Source organism: Myripristis murdjan, chromosome 13 (genome assembly GCF_902150065.1).
Source record: "Myripristis murdjan chromosome 13, fMyrMur1.1, whole genome shotgun sequence".
In the NCBI taxonomy this organism is placed as follows: Eukaryota; Metazoa; Chordata; class Actinopteri; order Holocentriformes; family Holocentridae; genus Myripristis; species Myripristis murdjan.
Genome location: NC_043992.1, coordinates 35050984 through 35067738, shown reverse-complemented (window position 1 = coordinate 35067738; position 16755 = coordinate 35050984). Strand labels below are relative to the sequence as shown.

At 41.0% G+C, this 16755-nt stretch overlaps 1 protein-coding gene across 2 annotated transcripts; it reads right to left on the bottom strand.

The window, feature by feature from the left end:
* Nucleotides 1-233: 233 nt before the first annotated feature.
* On the bottom strand, nucleotides 234-16273 carry brca2 (BRCA2 DNA repair associated). 2 transcript variants are annotated; one of them, XM_030067258.1, is made up of 28 exons: nucleotides 16174-16273; nucleotides 14174-14276; nucleotides 13784-14014; nucleotides 13578-13638; nucleotides 13186-13235; nucleotides 13037-13065; nucleotides 12782-12893; nucleotides 12622-12677; nucleotides 12310-12400; nucleotides 11486-12172; nucleotides 6913-11268; nucleotides 6014-6112; nucleotides 5852-5921; nucleotides 5498-5757; nucleotides 5270-5416; nucleotides 5002-5183; nucleotides 4692-4879; nucleotides 4380-4550; nucleotides 3864-4236; nucleotides 3610-3765; nucleotides 3357-3504; nucleotides 3172-3281; nucleotides 2787-2988; nucleotides 2419-2585; nucleotides 2173-2311; nucleotides 1804-2060; nucleotides 827-970; nucleotides 234-725 (listed from the first exon to the last, which is right to left on the bottom strand). In XM_030067258.1, the coding sequence occupies exons 1-28, from the start codon at nucleotides 16174-16176 to the stop codon at nucleotides 363-365; spliced, it is 8955 nt and encodes a 2984-aa protein (XP_029923118.1). In that variant the 5' UTR covers nucleotides 16177-16273; the 3' UTR covers nucleotides 234-362. The 2 variants fall into 2 exon arrangements, with proteins under 2 accessions (XP_029923118.1, XP_029923117.1); XM_030067257.1 differs by having other exon boundaries at nucleotides 5270-5757.
* Nucleotides 16274-16755: the final 482 nt, after the last annotated feature.

Below are 16755 nucleotides of genomic sequence, written 5' to 3'. Positions count from 1 at the left end.
GTAGTGTTGTCTAATTTATCCATATATTGTTGGCTAGTTAGTACCTAAATACCATAAATAATCAGCTTATCCTATGTTGTATAGAACAAAAAGTACCTCAAAATTGTACTTAAGTACAGTAAATGCACTTTAACAATTTTCTGTGGGTATGGGATATTGGTATTATAATTTATGGAATAGTACAGATAAAAAAATATATATATATAAATCAGCATGGAGCGATGAAATGATTTTATCTCTTTAATGAAGACAACAAAACAATCAAAGAAACCACCTTTCTGTCCATGCAGAACTCCCCCCCTCCCCAAGTCATTCATGTGAACAATATTTACAAGCACACAGTACATCCATCATCCTACAGTCTATCGGCTCAAATCTCCACCATGCAATGCTTGAGTGTCAATCATAGCGAGCTCTTCATCGTTCACCCATTCATCGTCAGGAGGTAACACAACAGGTTTGCGAACTGGCGTCTGTGCAGTTTTTAAAGTGCTAGCTGTCCCAGATCTCCGAGGGGGATTGAAGGTCTTATTTACACACGGAGAAGCCGCCGCTGTGCCCAGATGGCAGAGCGGCGGTGGGGAGGGGACATGAGAAAGATACTCCAGAGCTCTCCTCCTCTTCAGAAGTTTGGGGTCTTTTTCTGAGGAAGAGTTTACAGGAGGGGTTTTCCTGCTCAGAGGCGTGAAAGATCCAAAGCTTCTGGCTGGCTGCTGAAATGTCAACTGCACAACAGAAACACAAAAATGCTCAGCAAGATGAAGTGGTAGCAACACAGCAAATGCCATGAACAGCCTCCAAATTAGGGGGAGAAAAAAAAACTCACGCTGGTTCTTGTATCTGGTTTTCTGTCTGTTCTATGGCCTGGAGTTCTCGGTTGCAGAGCTGGAGAAGGGATGGAGCTCAGACTGTCGGAACGGACAAAATGCGAAAGCCTCTCCTCAGCAATTGTAAAGAAGTTCTCATGCTCCTGAAATCAGAGGAGAAATAAGATTACAGACACACTGCAGCAGATGTGTCACCCTGTATTTGCTGCATGACTTCATTCTTTATTTAGACACAGCATCAGAGGCAGAGAAGGGGAGACACAGGGAAAAAAAAGCTCTTGTGGGCTACATCTTAAATACACATGTAAGCCCAGAAATGTAACTTAACACTTGAATTATCGTTGGCCACTTCAGCAATAATGTTTACATCTGATCATTTGCACATCATATATGTGGGTACTCACACTTGGCCTGAAAATACATATTAGTTTTCTTGTGGCTATATGTGCATTGTAACAAGCTTTCCGATCACGATAGGTATGTTCTCATTCAGCTGTCAAGTGAATTTTAAGCAAAGTTTGAAACAGAAAAAGTTTAAATGCATTTCACAGTGATCAGCTTCCTTATTCTTGATTGGCTTCCTGAATGTAGCTACTTCAGATAAACAGCATCATTGGAAATCTTTGAAGATGTGATTAATATTAGGCAACATGTTGTTGTAATATTAATGCTAATGTTGACCATACTTGGCTGAAGACAAAAACAAAGAGCTGTAACTGACAATGTTTAGGTAAGAGGGAAAGGCGCTTCCTGTGATATTGAGGATATTTCATCAATTACATTCAGCATTTCTATTTTGATGGTTTATAATTTTCATAAAAATACCTGGAAGGAATCACAACTATTTCAGTCCTGATTACCTAGGACTCATGATTGGGTGCACAAAACCACTTGTCCAGAGTTAAAGTGTCCTAAAATGAGTGGCGGTTAAAGGCCACTGAAACAAAAGGCAGGTCTTAGCTGGACAACGCTGTACCTGGACCAGGTTTCTGAGTTGCGTGACAGCTTCCTGTAGATGTGCTTCCTTTGGGTTTGTAGAGAAGACTGTTAGATCTCCAGCATACAGGGTGGGAATGGGAGAGGAGGACTGAGCTCTGAGCTGAAGGTTGCTTAGAGCCAACAACGCCAGTGGCTTCACCACGTCTTCCAAGCCAGTCTGTGCCAAACTGCTGCAACAGTGTACTTTGACAAATTTCAGCTTCCCATCAACCAGATACAACACAGGAAAGGAACCTGTATTCAAAATTACAAGTTTTCAGTAAGCAATGCAGTAAACCTTTAATAAAGACTACAATAATAATTAAAAAAAATATTAAAATAATTAAATAAAAATAAAAAGACCTACCCTGTCCATCTATGATAGCAATGACATGCCCTACGAGATCAATCTCTCCACACAGTGGGTGGAATTCTGGATTTTGAAGAGCTAGAAAATTGGCAGATATCCTCGGTTGGAAATGTGCTGATAACCACTCCTGGGAGGCCTGAATAACAACAAATATGATACATCAGAGGAAATATTTTCATTATCCATTTTATTTACACAAACACACATTCTTCTATTTGCTGAATATGTCTGTTTTCACAGTACCTGTAGGTCCTGAAACTGTGTTTTCTTTGTGGCAGTGAGCTGAACACTTGTGAAACCAGCACGTCTCTTTCCTTCTGAAGTGGTGAGGTTATAGACCCGGTATCGGCATCCTTCCTTTATGAAGGACTGCAGATCCGTGGAAGGTCGCCAAATACTTAGCAGGCAAACTGTAAGCAGCAGAAAACTGAATTTCAAGCCAAGGTTCGTCAATATATGCAACAGAAACAGCAAACATGGCCTTACACAATTTACGAATCAAACAATTGCTGTTACAACTAAATTTGTGTTATTTACATGGAAAGGCCTACACTAGAAACAACAGAAAAAGCAGGCTATTCGTGTAGCTGGATAGAAATATCAAAACATACCACCACTGCCAAGTTGGTCCCTAGAATCAGCAATGCAGAGCCTCCATACAGGGGTGACATCTCGTTTGGGACAGTTCAATTCGCTCTCCTGTGCATCATCTAGGGCTCGACGGTACCGTTCCTGCAGTTCCGCCTGCTTTTTCTCAGCCAGAGAGCGCCTGTAGGAGTGTAGAGTCTCCAACTGTTGCTCACTCAAACGAGCCTTTGACACAAAAGAAAAAAATATACAGGCAATTAAAATTCCTTATTTAAACAAAATAGACTGAGCAGAGGGTGGAACAAGATATTCTGCCTAAATACATTTTAATCTGTGAACTGCATTTGTAAGTAACCTTGCTAACATAGAAACCCAGGGCATACATCTCAGGGCAGCATCTCTAATTACCTCCAGGTAAGCTGGATCATTCTCCACTGCTTCATGTAATTCCTCTCCATCCTGCAGATTCTCAATATCCTGACGACTAAGAGTCCGTCTTCTACCTCGAGGTTTGTTACCTGAAGATCAAAACTTGTTTAAACTATCCCATTTTAACCAATAATTCACATACACAATTCAAATATAAGCCCTACCTTTATCCTCCTTTTCGAATTCAGCTTGAATCTTGGCAAACAGAATCTCCATGGCTTTGTGCTTGCTGTTGTTGTAGCGTCTTGCCTCTTTCTCCTCTGCACGGTCACAACGAAACACAAAGCCTCCATCGGGTTTCCTTTCCATCCACTGCAAAAAAAAAAATAAAAATAATAACAAGTGTACTGCTAAGAAAACAACAGAAAATCATCATCCAGGAGCCAGACTACATGGATGTTATAACACAAAACACACCTGTATGGGGTAGCTTCTCAATATGACAATGTCCACACATCCTACTGTCCCTCCATTGCTGTACAGACAGGAAACAGGAAGCAGGAATGGCCGTGGGTCCCTGTGAAATCCCAGTTTAGTATCCCATCGTGCTGGTCTGCTGCTATTGGCACAAATCTGAAAACATAAAAGACCACTAAGTCAACTTGTTATCTTCATCCAACATGTGGACATGAGGAGAACTTGTCTAGACTGCCCGGGACTCTTTGCAGTACCTTTAACATGACAGATTCAGGTGCCTCTAGAGGTGGGCAGGCATCTTGGGATCCCACTAGTTCGGCCCCATGGATGATCAACTTCCCACCGATGGCCAGTCGACCCTTGTGAAGCATGGCGGTCAAGGGAACATCCAGCTGGGCTTTAATGGCATACCATCCATCTGTTAGCCAAACAACAGCAACTGGATTTTCAACCTTGGAATCAGCACCTTGTGGGGTCTGGATGTCATTACGACTCGTTTTGCTTGGGTCGTGACCCCTGGAGACGACTCCGCAAACACACAGAACCAGGGTTTTGGCTGCTGTGTCGTCCTTTTCCATGATCTTCCTCAGAGCTGGCCTACGGCTGTGGTCCACCTCTACATCATATCTAACAAAATCAAATCAAATATAAGAATAAGACTAAAGACACATTCACATTACGAGATCAGCAAATTTAAGGTACTACTGCTGTAGTATACCCCAGGGCTTCTACTGATTCTACTATTACTACTGAACTATTATGATATATACCTGTATTTGAGTTGTAGGAGAACTTGCTCAGGGTTGAGACAAAGACCGGCCATTGTTGCTGGAAAAGATCTCTCCATGGATGCTTGTTTCCACACGATCCACCGGTAGTGATTGTACACCCAATCCTCACTGATCAGTTTAGGATCCACACCTGGGCTGTCACATAAAGCTCTGTGTGGGACAACACAACAAAGAATCAGTACAATCTTGCCTCTGGAGGTAATGGGCTACTCCTGGTTTCCCACTGATCAGCTCATTAATGTTCCAAAGTCCTGTTTCATTAATTTCAGTAGCCAACTGAGAAGGTGACACCTGTAGAACTCTTCTTTCCCTGCAGTCCCATCATTCCTGGGAATCAGCCATCCCCCATCTGCAAGCTGAACACCACCTCTGTCAGCGAGTACTTCCTGTCTGAAGAACTGCTGGAAACTGAACCGAAAAGATTCTGCCGTGTCACTTGTAATTTCAGTCACATGCCGATGCACACCATATCCATAGAGCTGAAACGCAAGAAAAACATCATAAACTGAATTTGCATGCCACAAACAATTTACAACATCAAGCAAATTCAGCCTAATGTTATATACAAACAGAAAAGTCCAGTTATGGTTCCTGGCCCTACCTGTTTTTGGGTGTATTGGGCAGGGGGCTGACCATTTACTGCATCCTTTAGGCGGATCCTATCCACCCCTGAGGTTTTAGCCAGAAACAAGCTCCCTGACAGAGGTCGTATGGTCTGGCGCTTCTTTTTCCTGATTCTCATGTCCTGCATATCCCGTGCAAGCTCAAAGTTTGCAATCATTTCTGTAAATAGTACACCAACACAAATTTTTTTTTTGTAAAATAGTTTTATGGAATGTATTATATTTTCCATATCCCCAAAAAATTACCTTGGTTTGTAGATAATCTGTCTGATGCTTCTGCAACAGAATCCTTTTTTCCATGGCCAACAGGAGGGTTTTCACCACTCTGAAGACTGCCAGAGTCCACTAAGGCCATTGTCTGAGTGTCTTCATTGCCTTGATTATCAATTTCTTCTGTAAGGATTTTTGATGTTTTATTGGGTGGGACGCACGTGTTGGTTTTAGGAGGCATTACATGGAGGTGGTGGCATTTACCCTCTGTGGTCTGCAGCAAAGGTGAGCTCTCTGTGACAGCAGTTCTTTGTTTTTTGAATGGTGGGACAAACACAGGTGCTCCTGCTTTGTTCTTTGGCACATTGCTGTTGACTGTCTGTGCCTTCACTTTCTTTTGGAATGGAGGAACAAACACTGATATCTTGGAGTGTAAAGGTCCACTTTCTCCAGGGGTTGGATTTGGTTTTGACAACAATGGCTCTGTCTTCTGCAATCCAGTTTCCATATAGGGTTTCCCATCTCTGTAAGATGAAAAGATAGATGGCAATGGGCTGACAGCTTTTGTACCAACTGCTTGATAAACATACAGTAGTTAATATTTCATAGAGGGCTTACCCGTGTGGCCTGGTGATATTTGGATGAAGAGAGACACTAAACTTGAAAACCCTCCTGTCTGTTGTTACACCTTAATCAAGCAAAAATTAAGTTGAAAGTCATTTCAGATATTTGAGGACATACACAGACAACAGGTAATTTGGAGCACTGCTCGTGATTTACCATCTGGACAACTTTTTGCAGGATGGAGTGTTGACCCTCTTGGACTATCCACGGTTCTATCAAATTCTTCCAATAATCGTCGTTTCAGGGGAGGCTGACCTATGAAACAAGCAACATATTAATGGTCATGCTTGTAATGTATAAATTCTTGGTCTGCACATTCATTGAGTTTAATTATATATCATCATTTAAAGAAACAGTCCACCAAAAAGTGATTTTTTCTGTCAATATGACATATACAGAGAGTTAGCCAGTGTAATTCTGTGGTTAACAATCGTCAGAACAACAGAAGTGAATAAAGACTGTTTCTTCTTTAGAGTTCCAAAAAGGGCAAAATGATGTTGTGTCCAAAAGTCCAGCTTTTACATTATAGCAAATTATGATTTAAATACTAGATATTCAGACCCAAATTCTCATTGTTTGGCCACACAATACCACTCGTGGATTATACCGTTTAAAGTAATTTCACAGTCATTTCTTGCCCTTTTCAAGCTTTAAATAAAAGGTCTCCTTTCACTCCACTTGTTTTGCTTAAGGCTGTTACAGAGTTGTGCTGGCTAATTCATTGTTACTGGCATACAAACTTCAGGAGTGTTTTGACCGACACAAGGGTGAGTAGATAATGTTTTCTTTTGTGAGTGAACTATTCCTTTAAGTTAATTGTAGAATAGTGACATAGGTTATTCACAATATGGAATCATTTCAAATCATTTAGAATGTCTGGTGAAGCCCAAAATAATGAAGCTGTTGATAAATGACAGAAAAGTGCATTAAAATGGTTTCCAGTGTATTATGTCATCCACTGTCCCAATAAATGCAGATGAACCTACTTGATTATCTGGAATAGTTGGTTGGTTTGACTGAACTGCATATTACTGACTTTGAATATTGCCACTTACCAGTCATATCTGAATCCTTTGCTGATCTTTTCCCACTTGTCTTTTGTGTCTCTCCAGATTCTTTGCTGGATTTGGGATTATCATGAAGTGGCAACTTTTCTGAAATCATGTTCCGACTCTGGCCAGCTAGATCCTCATCCTCTAACAAGGCCTTTGTGCAGTCCATGGCTTCCTGTGCAAAAAACAGCTGCTGCGTGTCAGTGCAGTTACTGATGTCAAGTGATTCAAAGTTTAACACAGATGACCCATCCGTCCTTATGAACTGATGTGTTTCACTGCCGCTGGTCCGATTCACTCCACAGTCCATTATCGTTGGTCTTTCCTCTCCAGGCATGACCTGGAGATTGTCTTGCCCTGAGGGGGCACCTGTGCCCTCTTGGAACCTAAATGCTTCTTTAGATGCCTTCTCTGAGACAAAGTCACTTTTGCCACTTGCTGCATTCAAGCTGTAGCCACCCTCAGTTGAATTTCTAAAAGCCTCTTTTGCAAGGTCAGCCTCGGAGAGAAGAGTAATAACAACCTGAGGGACAATTTCTTCAACAACCATATCTTTCTGACTGGTTGTGTTAAGATCTGAAGTGGAAGTTATTTTACAAATATTCACTTTGTGTATCTCAGATTTATGGATGTCAAATGAGCCTGCAGAGTAAGACCTTGGAGTAATTACAGAATCTGGACACTCAGCATCAACAAATTCATTAAGCAGGTTCTTTGCTTTCAAAAGATTTTTCTCAGAGACATTCACTTTTGTTCCCCTTGCCGTTGTAAAAGTACAATGTATTTTCTCTGCAATCTTAGAAGCATCTTCATGGTTTGAATCAGTATTCCATGTGTCTGAAACAGCTGGTGTCTCTGTAGTGGAATTGATGTCACTGAAAAGAGCTTCAGCCTTCTGGAGTGCCTTGGCTGAAAATGCTACAGGTTTGCCACTGGCGGCAGAAAACCCACCATTCCTTGGCAGTGGCTCATGAATTGGTGTGTTTGGGTTCATTGGTAGTAATTCCTTTTCATTCTCAACTCCATCATAGTCACTCAACAGCGCTTTTGCTTTCTTAAGAGCCATAGCTGAAACAGCTACTCCTTTGCCACTGGCTGTCTGAAATCCACCATTTTGTAGTGATGAAGCTCTAACTGGATTGGTAAGATGATGGGTTCTTACAGTGTCCACTCTTTGTTTATGTTGATTTCTGTCCTCAAATTCATCATACTCATTCAGAAGAGATTTTGCTTTTGTCATTGCATCATCAGACACAGTCACTTTCTTTCCACTGGCTGTGCAAAAACCATTATCCTTTGGTGGTGGATCACAGATTGGATTGTTGGGTATTGGTCTCACTTCCTTTTCATCCTCAACACCATCATACTCACTTAACAGGGCTTGTGCTTTCTTCAGAGCCATGGTTGAAATAGCTACTCCTTTGCCACTGGCTGTCTGAAATCCACCATTTTGTGGTAGTAAAGCTGGAACTGAACTGGTTTGACAACCAGCTCTCGAGTCTGCTGCATGTTGATGTTGGTTTCTCCCCTCATATCCTTCATACTCATTCAGAAGAGATTTTGCTTTTGTCATTGCATCATCAGACACAGACACTTTCTTTCCACTAGCTGTGCAAAAACCATTATTCCTTGGTGGTGGATCAGCGTTTGGATTGTTGGGCAGTATTGGTCTTACTTCCGGTCTTACTTCCTTTTCATCCTCAACACCATCATATTCACTTAACAGGGCTTGTGCTTTCTTTAGGGCCACAGCTGAAACAGCAACTCCCTTACCACTGGCTGTCTGAAATCCACCATTTTGTGGTGGTAAAGTTGGAATTGGACTGGTTTGACAACCGGCTCTCAAGTCTGCTGTCTGTTTATGTTTGCTTCTGTCTTCAAATGTATGACATTCACTCAAAAGAGACTTTGCTTTTGTCACTGCGTCATCAGACACAGACACTTTCTTTCCACTAGGTGTGCAAAAACCTTTGGCATTGCTCAGTTCACCATTATTTGAAAATGCAGCATCCTTTGACGATGAATACAAAAGGGAAGAGCTTTGCTTTGCTATCAAAGATGGTCTTCCATTGAAGGAAACTGAATTAGTCAAAGACAATGTATTCTTATAGCCACCACTGAGTATCTGCTCATCTTCTTTATGTCTCTCTGCAAATGTTTGAGCATCCACATTTTCAAATTCTGTGCCTCCATTAACAGATTCATCGCAAATGTTCACTTTCACGCCTTTAAAGTTAGAAATGTTTTTCTTAGCCGTGACCATTCCAGTCACAGGTGTTATGTGCTTCTTGTGTTTTGACATGCAGTCCTCACTGTCTATAGCAACACAGTCTTTGAAGAAAGCACTGGCCTCCTGAATAGCTTTTGCAGAGACACTGATCCCTTTTCCACTGGCCATCTGGAACCCACTTTGACAGGAACTTGTATCCATTTTGTTGTTTTCAAGCTTGGACATTTTTGTAGCGTGTTCAGCAGTTCGAATATCTGGGACATGTCTGTCTAAAAAGGGTGATTCTGGCACATCTGAAAAACAGACCTGAATTCTCTCCTGGGTGTTAAGATCATGATTACCTGTGAATTTAGAGTCTTCTTTGCTATGCAAAAAGTCACCGTTGTCAGTGCTATTATCCACATTGTGTTGGTGGTTGGCTTTCACAGAAATTTCACAATTTTTTTGCTGATGAGGTAATTTCTGAACTTCTTCAGTGTTTTTTGTCACAATATCACTGCTGTCACCAGTGTCTGAGATAGTCAGAGGATTCTCCTCTAAATCTGCAAACAAAGCTCTTGCTTTGCTCAGATACTTATTTGAAACTTTCAAAACATTTCCTCCAGCAGTTTTAAAACCCACACCAAACACTGAAGGGTTTTTGTTCTCAGGCTTGACTGCTTCAGTGTGTCCAGCTATGTTAAAATTACTTTGGAGTTTAGTCGGTGCTGTACCAGCTAGGCCTTCAGACATATGTCTGGAAAAGGCATGTCCAGAGGAGGGATTTTCTTTTTTAACCACATTGCAGAGTGATGTTCCGCTGGATTTACTTTTGATGCTGGGTGCTGTACAATCCATTTTGCAGTGGGAAATTGAGGTCACTTTGTTGGGTGTCATTGTCTTTGCCACATGCTTTTCAGCATCTGAACTAAAGCTGTCATCAAAATCTATACCTGAGAGAAAATCGGGGTCCAGGTCTTTGTCGGCTGTTTGGGAAAGGGATGCATTATCTTTAGAGTGTTGGTTTTGCTTTGCAGTTCTGAACTGGGTAAATTCAAACTGGCTATCTGCTTCTTCCAAAAGACTGCACAGCTCTGTGACATCAGCTTTTTGTGAAGCTGTCAAAGGACAGTGGAGATCGCCACACTTTCCACTTGTGGAGGGTGGATGGTTTGAGTTAGAGATGCTTTCCACTGATATATGACTGATGTCAGTTTCATCTTCAGTGTTGCGGCTACATCTGGTGGGTTGATGGCCAATTGAGGTTTCAGCATTAATCTCTTTAAATAGATTCTTGGCTCGCTCCAAGTTGACTTTGGAAATCTTTACACCTCTATTTGAAGCAGTTTTGAATCCTGATGCATGGACAGACAGAACAGAAACTGTTTGTGGTTGTACACTTGCAGGAACTTGACAATTCTGTTGAATACAGTTTCTCTCAATAACAATTGCTTTGGCACTGCTAGATGCACCCTCTGTATGCAAGTTTGTCTCAGTGCCAAGGTCTACTGTCTGGCTCTGCTCGATTACCCTGGTAGACAACTCAGCAGCAGCGGCAGGTCTATTCATATTGTCCATTCCTTTCTCTTGAGTTGCAGACTCAAAAGGGGCAGTCCTGTGGATCTCAGTTTTAAAACCAGGCCATGGCTGACTATCAGCACCTCTCTCTATGCTGGGAAGGACTGATGATGATGCAGTCATTGGAGTGACATCTGCCATAAAAGATTGGAAGCCACTGTCACTCACTGTGCTATCGGTTTTAGACTTCCTCAGATAAGTGGAAGGCATATTTCCTTTGTCACTGATGCCATTACGGTCAAGGTGAGGGACCCTTTCATCTGATTTTTGCTTATTTCTTTGTCTCAAGGCAGACAGGCATGCTGATGGAGAGAAGCCATTCCGATGTGTATCTTCCACGTTGCTCAGTTTACTGCTGTCTGGGACTGGAGTGAAATCTTGAGCAAAAGCTCTGCAAAGCTGTGACATGTCAAGATCTTGGCTTTTTGTTGGTACAGATGGAGATAGATATTCTTTGGCCACATTTTCCTGTTTTTGCATCTCATGTATCCCATCACATGATTGTTTGCTCCTATTATAACACTGTGCTTCATCTGGGGCATTTTCCATCCTTGTAACATAAAGCTCTTGTTCTGAAATAAAGCAGAATAATAGACACAATTTAAATTTGTTAATGTAAATAACAAATTTTTTTCCCATGCAGTCAGGAATTAAATGACTGTATTATAGCATTTATGAATGTGTGTATACATGCATGACAAATCAGAAGCTGTTGATAAATGACAGAAAAGTGCACACATGAAAATGTGTTTACTTTCTTTATACATATAAAGAATATCAACAAGTTACCTAAGACTGGATTCCCTGGTGACGATTCCATCTCAGTTGACATGTCTTTTCCTTGCAGATGGGATTTGGCACTCTGAATCGTGTAAACAAATCTTCTTTTTTTCTTAGTAAACATGGAGTCTGTGTTTATGAGTGATGGCCTGACTAGTTGGCCACAAACAGAGTCACTTCCAAGTTGTTCTGCTGTAACACTGGATCCTATCTGTTTAGCAGCATCAACCTGGCTAGTCGTATCCACAGCACAGTGAGAAATTTCAGATAAACTCAATGGAGACCACTGCGTGTTCCCACTATTTCCAGCTTTCACCTGACTTTTCAAGTGTGGGGATGAAGGAACTCTGCCAACTTCCAGATCATCAGTTCTCTGTTCAGCAGTCCTTTCACTGGGTCCCACACTGTTTGTTGTCGAGATATTTGTAGAACTGTAGCTATGGTCTTTGGTTGAGGAGCTCTGCTTCCTTTTGATTCTGTCAGTTTTCACTCTTCGCAGTGCTGAGCTACTGTTAGTGAAGAATATGGAAAGCACATTTTCAGCTCCATCAAGAACACGGGCCACTGTGCTGCGAATTTCTCCATCCTCAATGGCATCTGGTAGTGTCTGCTTCCAGTCACTGTTACTCTGGTTCAGTGAACTTTCTGTAGATTCATGGGAGTTTCTATCCTGACCCGGCCCAGGGGAATCAACAGCTGTTGATTTCAAAACAACAATCAATATTGCATTATCCAATCTAAGAGTCTAACTGTCGCAATGTACAATTATCTCCATCATATTTAATCATATTTTACAATATGAAACATTAAAATGTAAAGGAACAAAACACCACCTTGATGAGCAGAGGGCCCCTCGTTCGTGTTAGGTGACACCGCTGGAACTCCAGATTCATTTGTAAGTGAAGGGAAAAGCTTCCGCACAAACTAAGAGAGGGAGCAAAGAAATGCAATGAGTTCTCGGTACAGGGAATGTCCAGCACATTGTCATCTATATACTCTAACTTTTTAAATGGTCACATGTTACATTATCACAGCATTAGCAGAAAACAAAATTATCTTTTAACTTTCACACTTCATAAGTCAAAAATGAATGGCAGTTGATTCATTGTTACGGATGCTTGATCCTACATCCTCAGATTACTCACAATAACATTTTTTTCTGCAGAAAGGCTCGCGGGACAGGGACTTTCCTCATTTTTAGCTGCAACAGTGATATCAGATCAATAAATCAGATCAATAAATTGAAGATCAATAAATTGAACAATAATGTGCAAATAAACAACAAAATAAAAGGTATGTGCTCACACAAAATCAGGGTGGATGGCACAGCCGGTGGAGTATTCAGTGAACTGGTCCACGATATATCAGGATGAATCTGTGCACCAAGACTTTCTGATATATGCTGTGCAAAGTCAACCTTCATCATTCAGACAAAATGAAAAGTAACATAACAGTGTAAACTTTAGTGTCATTCCATACTCCATATAAAGGCACTGAAGTAATGGCAAAATGGCATGCTAAAATAAAAATTACATGAACAGTAGAAATATATACACTTACTGAAGTTTTCTGAGGTGTATCGAGCAGGGCTGCCAGGTGACAGTTTCAGAAAAATACAGTAAAAATAAGATAAAAGAAAACTGAAATAAGTCTCAATCAAATGTAAATCAATAGTAACAGAAGAAAATAAAGATGATGTTCTAGCTTACCAAAACCATTCTGAAACTGCATATGTCCATATGATTTGGGTTCTGACATTCTGAAAAGAAAAGGAGTCATAGCCCTTAGTACTCTGAGTAACTGCCTGTGACACTGACAAAAACAAAACAAAACAAAAACAAACAAAAAAACAACAGGTTTTGCAACATTTTACTGTAGTTTCTTTGCACGCCTATCATCATGTTTTTTTTATTTCACAGAACTCACATGAAACCTTATTCCAAACTGAAATAGCACTTACATTAGAACTGTTGCTTACTTACAAGTTGCTAATTAAAATAACATATGCAAATATGTGCATATGTTTAATCTACTTGGGAAATCAAACAGCCATATTTTTTTTTTCATAAACATCAAAGTCTTGCAGATTTGTTGCACTCACCCCTCTTTTGCTGTCCCAAACAAACATGGACTTGCAACTGTCCAAGGTGATCTTTCCGTTTCTGAGAAGCACAAGAAATACTGTTTAATGCATTCTTCTCTCCCATTTACCACCATTTAATGATATACTAGAAATCTGAGTCTGACATTACTGCAGTCTTTCTTTTTTTCCCCCCCACCACGAGCACACCCTTTCTCAGACGTTACCTTGCTCAGCAGAGAAGAACTGCTCATCCTCTGTTTCAGGTGACTGAACTCCACCGTGTCTGAAAATCTTGGGGGTTGAAAACAACTGGCTGTCCACTGCAGTTTTTTCAAATGGTGCTTTGAAGTGTCCGTCTTGGTTAAAGGTGCGCAAGTTGTCTTGTTCAGAAACATTTTCCTCATCAGTTTTAACCATCAGCGCATCAAACCAGTTGGGGTCGAGGGGTCCCAGCTCTGCATTCATAAACAAAATGGCCATGTTTAAACATCAGCAGTCAGTACACTCACTCCTAACTAAAATACATTGTTTATCTTGGTGTTAGCCCACATATTGCCTAATGACTGGGTGATGATGCTGTTAGATATGGGGTACCATTAAACTCCCTGTCTTACCTTCCCATATTTCATCTTTTAGTGCGTCATACATGGTTTTTGAGGTTGAATCCATGTCACTGTCATTATATGAGAGTCCTCCAAAGTTAGCTGGGTGACACACCTGTAGAAACAAAGTTTTTTAAAAAAATAATTTATTATCAACTTGTAACAGAAAATACAAGTCTGACGAGTAACTTCCATTTTGATTGTTTACCCCATCTACCCCTCCACCCCATCCCTGTGAGCATCCCCCACAGGGTTGCCAAGTCCGCGTTTTTTCCGCCAAATTGGGCTACTTTTTAAGTGTTGCCGCGGGTAACAAAGTTTGTCCGCGGGTTGGGCTTGGGCAGACCTGTGGCATACAGATGATGAATAATGCCTATGAATAAAGATTCATATTTTGAATGACTAATGAAATCTGCTGCCACAAGTTTGAGCCCACCGGAGAGATGCTGGCCTTGTTCAATACAGTTCTGTATGACAGGGACCAGGGCGAGGGATCTCAACATGTCTAAAAAGAAACTGGACAATGCTGTAAATAGTTCAAGTTCATGGAGTTTTTTCCCGTTCTTTTTTTATGTTGGAGACAGCCAGAAGTTTAACAGGTAAGCTGATATGATTTTCAATTGCCTTCGCCTGGGAAATTGCCTTTAATGTTTATGATGTTATTTTATAGATATTATAGTGCATTTTGCAATTATAGCAATGCTGTTGGACTTTAAAAGCAACATATATGGATTTTTATGGGCATATTTTTAGTTCTGGTATTGGGCTGATTTTTGGGCCGTTTTTATACCCGGTTGGGCGGGTTTTGGGCTGGTTTTGAGTTGCTGTTTGGCTGCTTTTGTCTCACAGATCTGGCAACCCTGATCCCCCAGCCACCCCTCTCTCCTTCTCCAACCAACAGAATAACAACACCTACAGCATCATTATGAATTAAAGACATTTTTAAGCTATTAATCAGGGTTGCCAAGTCCGCGTTTTTTCCGCCAAATTGGGCTACTTTTTAAGTGTTGCCGCGGGTAACAAATTTTGTCCGCGGGTTGGGCTTGGGCAGTCATGAATAAACATTCATATTTTGAATGACCAATGTTTATACCCAAATCCTGTCAAACTGACTCCGGGCCAGAGCAGCATATAAACTATCCACATATGTCACCTGCTCCACAGACAAATAATATGCCAATGCTGTGTGAGGCCACTCAGCACATGACCAATCACATCATCAGCACCACTCAGCTGAAGTAAGGTATCCCATATTATATTTTAAGTTCTGATATACTGTAAATTAAATAGGTGAAAACTGTTTCGGGAAATTGCCTTTAATGTTTATGGTGTTATTTTATAGATATAGTGCATTTTGCAATTATAGCAATGCTGTTGGACTTTAAAAGCAACATATATGGAATTTTATGGGCATATTTTGAGTTCTGGTATTGGGCTGATTTTTGGGCCCTTTTTATACCAGGTTGGGCGGGTTTTGGGGCTGGTTTTGAGTTGCTGTTTGGCTCCTTTTGTCTCACAGACCTGGCAACCCTGCTATTAATCAAATTTGTCCACATTTAACTTGCGTTTGGTCGTGCGTCACTGACTCTTGCCGATGACACGTCCTGGTAAAAAGTGTCCAAAAAGCTACAAAGTCGATGAGTTCTTGAAATATCATGAGGAGGAAGTATTAACATTACACAGTAACGTTACAGTGAAACTTGTCCCACCTCAGCTCGGTTGCTGTTAGCGGACAGGTTTCTATCAGTGGGCAGTCGATGCTACAGCAGCCATGTTAACTGCAGCGGATATTTTCTTGTTAGTAAAGGCCGTCAAGAAAAGTTACCCGCTATTTTAGAGGCATCCGGTTTACAAGTTAACGTTACAAGTCGGTTCTTAATAACTAAACAGAGCAACTTTGACTTGACGTTAAATTGTCGTTCACACTGTGCCAAGAGGATAAAATCGCCTGTTTCATGAAGCGGACGAGCCGCCCGGACATAAAACTCAGGCTTTAATAAACGTTGACTCACCATGGCGGCGAGCGACAGTGTTGTCTGTCATGTCGCCATGAAATTCCTCACAAAACCCTGACGATAAAGTAGTGTCAGCTTTAAAGCAGCAAAGATTATTGCAGATTCACGCCTGGCTGACTGCCGCTAGCAGACATCCTGCCCACAAAAAAACAAACCTCGCGCGCCACCGGAGGCCGACTTCAAAATAAAAGCCTCGTTGACTCGCTCACAGAGCTCGAAACATGATATCTGTTTATTACGACAGAGATTTTTAACTTGTTTACCGTCACTGTCATTACTTAGTGTGTTTACTAAAGCAGGCCTGTTGTACCGAGGTGCTGGGGCTGAGCGTGAGTTCTTTTAATGAGACTTTATACTTTTACTCTTTTAATACATTGCACTCAGGGGGAAGTGTTTTTTTTTTTTTTTTTTTTTTTACCGCACATTCAACTGCTGGCAGTAGGTTGTTTCTTTGCAGAATAAGCGTCTACATGCATACATAAAATATGTATTGACATAGTTAACAGTATAGGGTAAATACATTAAAATACTTCTTACAGGCCAATGCATCAATAATTCAATTCTGACTCTGAAAGTAAC

Bases quoted from the DNA above. Each gene is read 5' to 3' on its own strand.
- brca2 (XM_030067257.1), bottom strand. The intron at 14,015-14,173 runs GTAAGACAGGGA...TTATGAATGCAG, and splicing joins AAAAGATGAAATATGGGAAG to AGCTGGGACCCCTCGACCCC. The intron at 3,282-3,356 runs GTAGGGCTTATA...TTTGATCTTCAG, and splicing joins ATTCGAAAAGGAGGATAAAG to GTAACAAACCTCGAGGTAGA.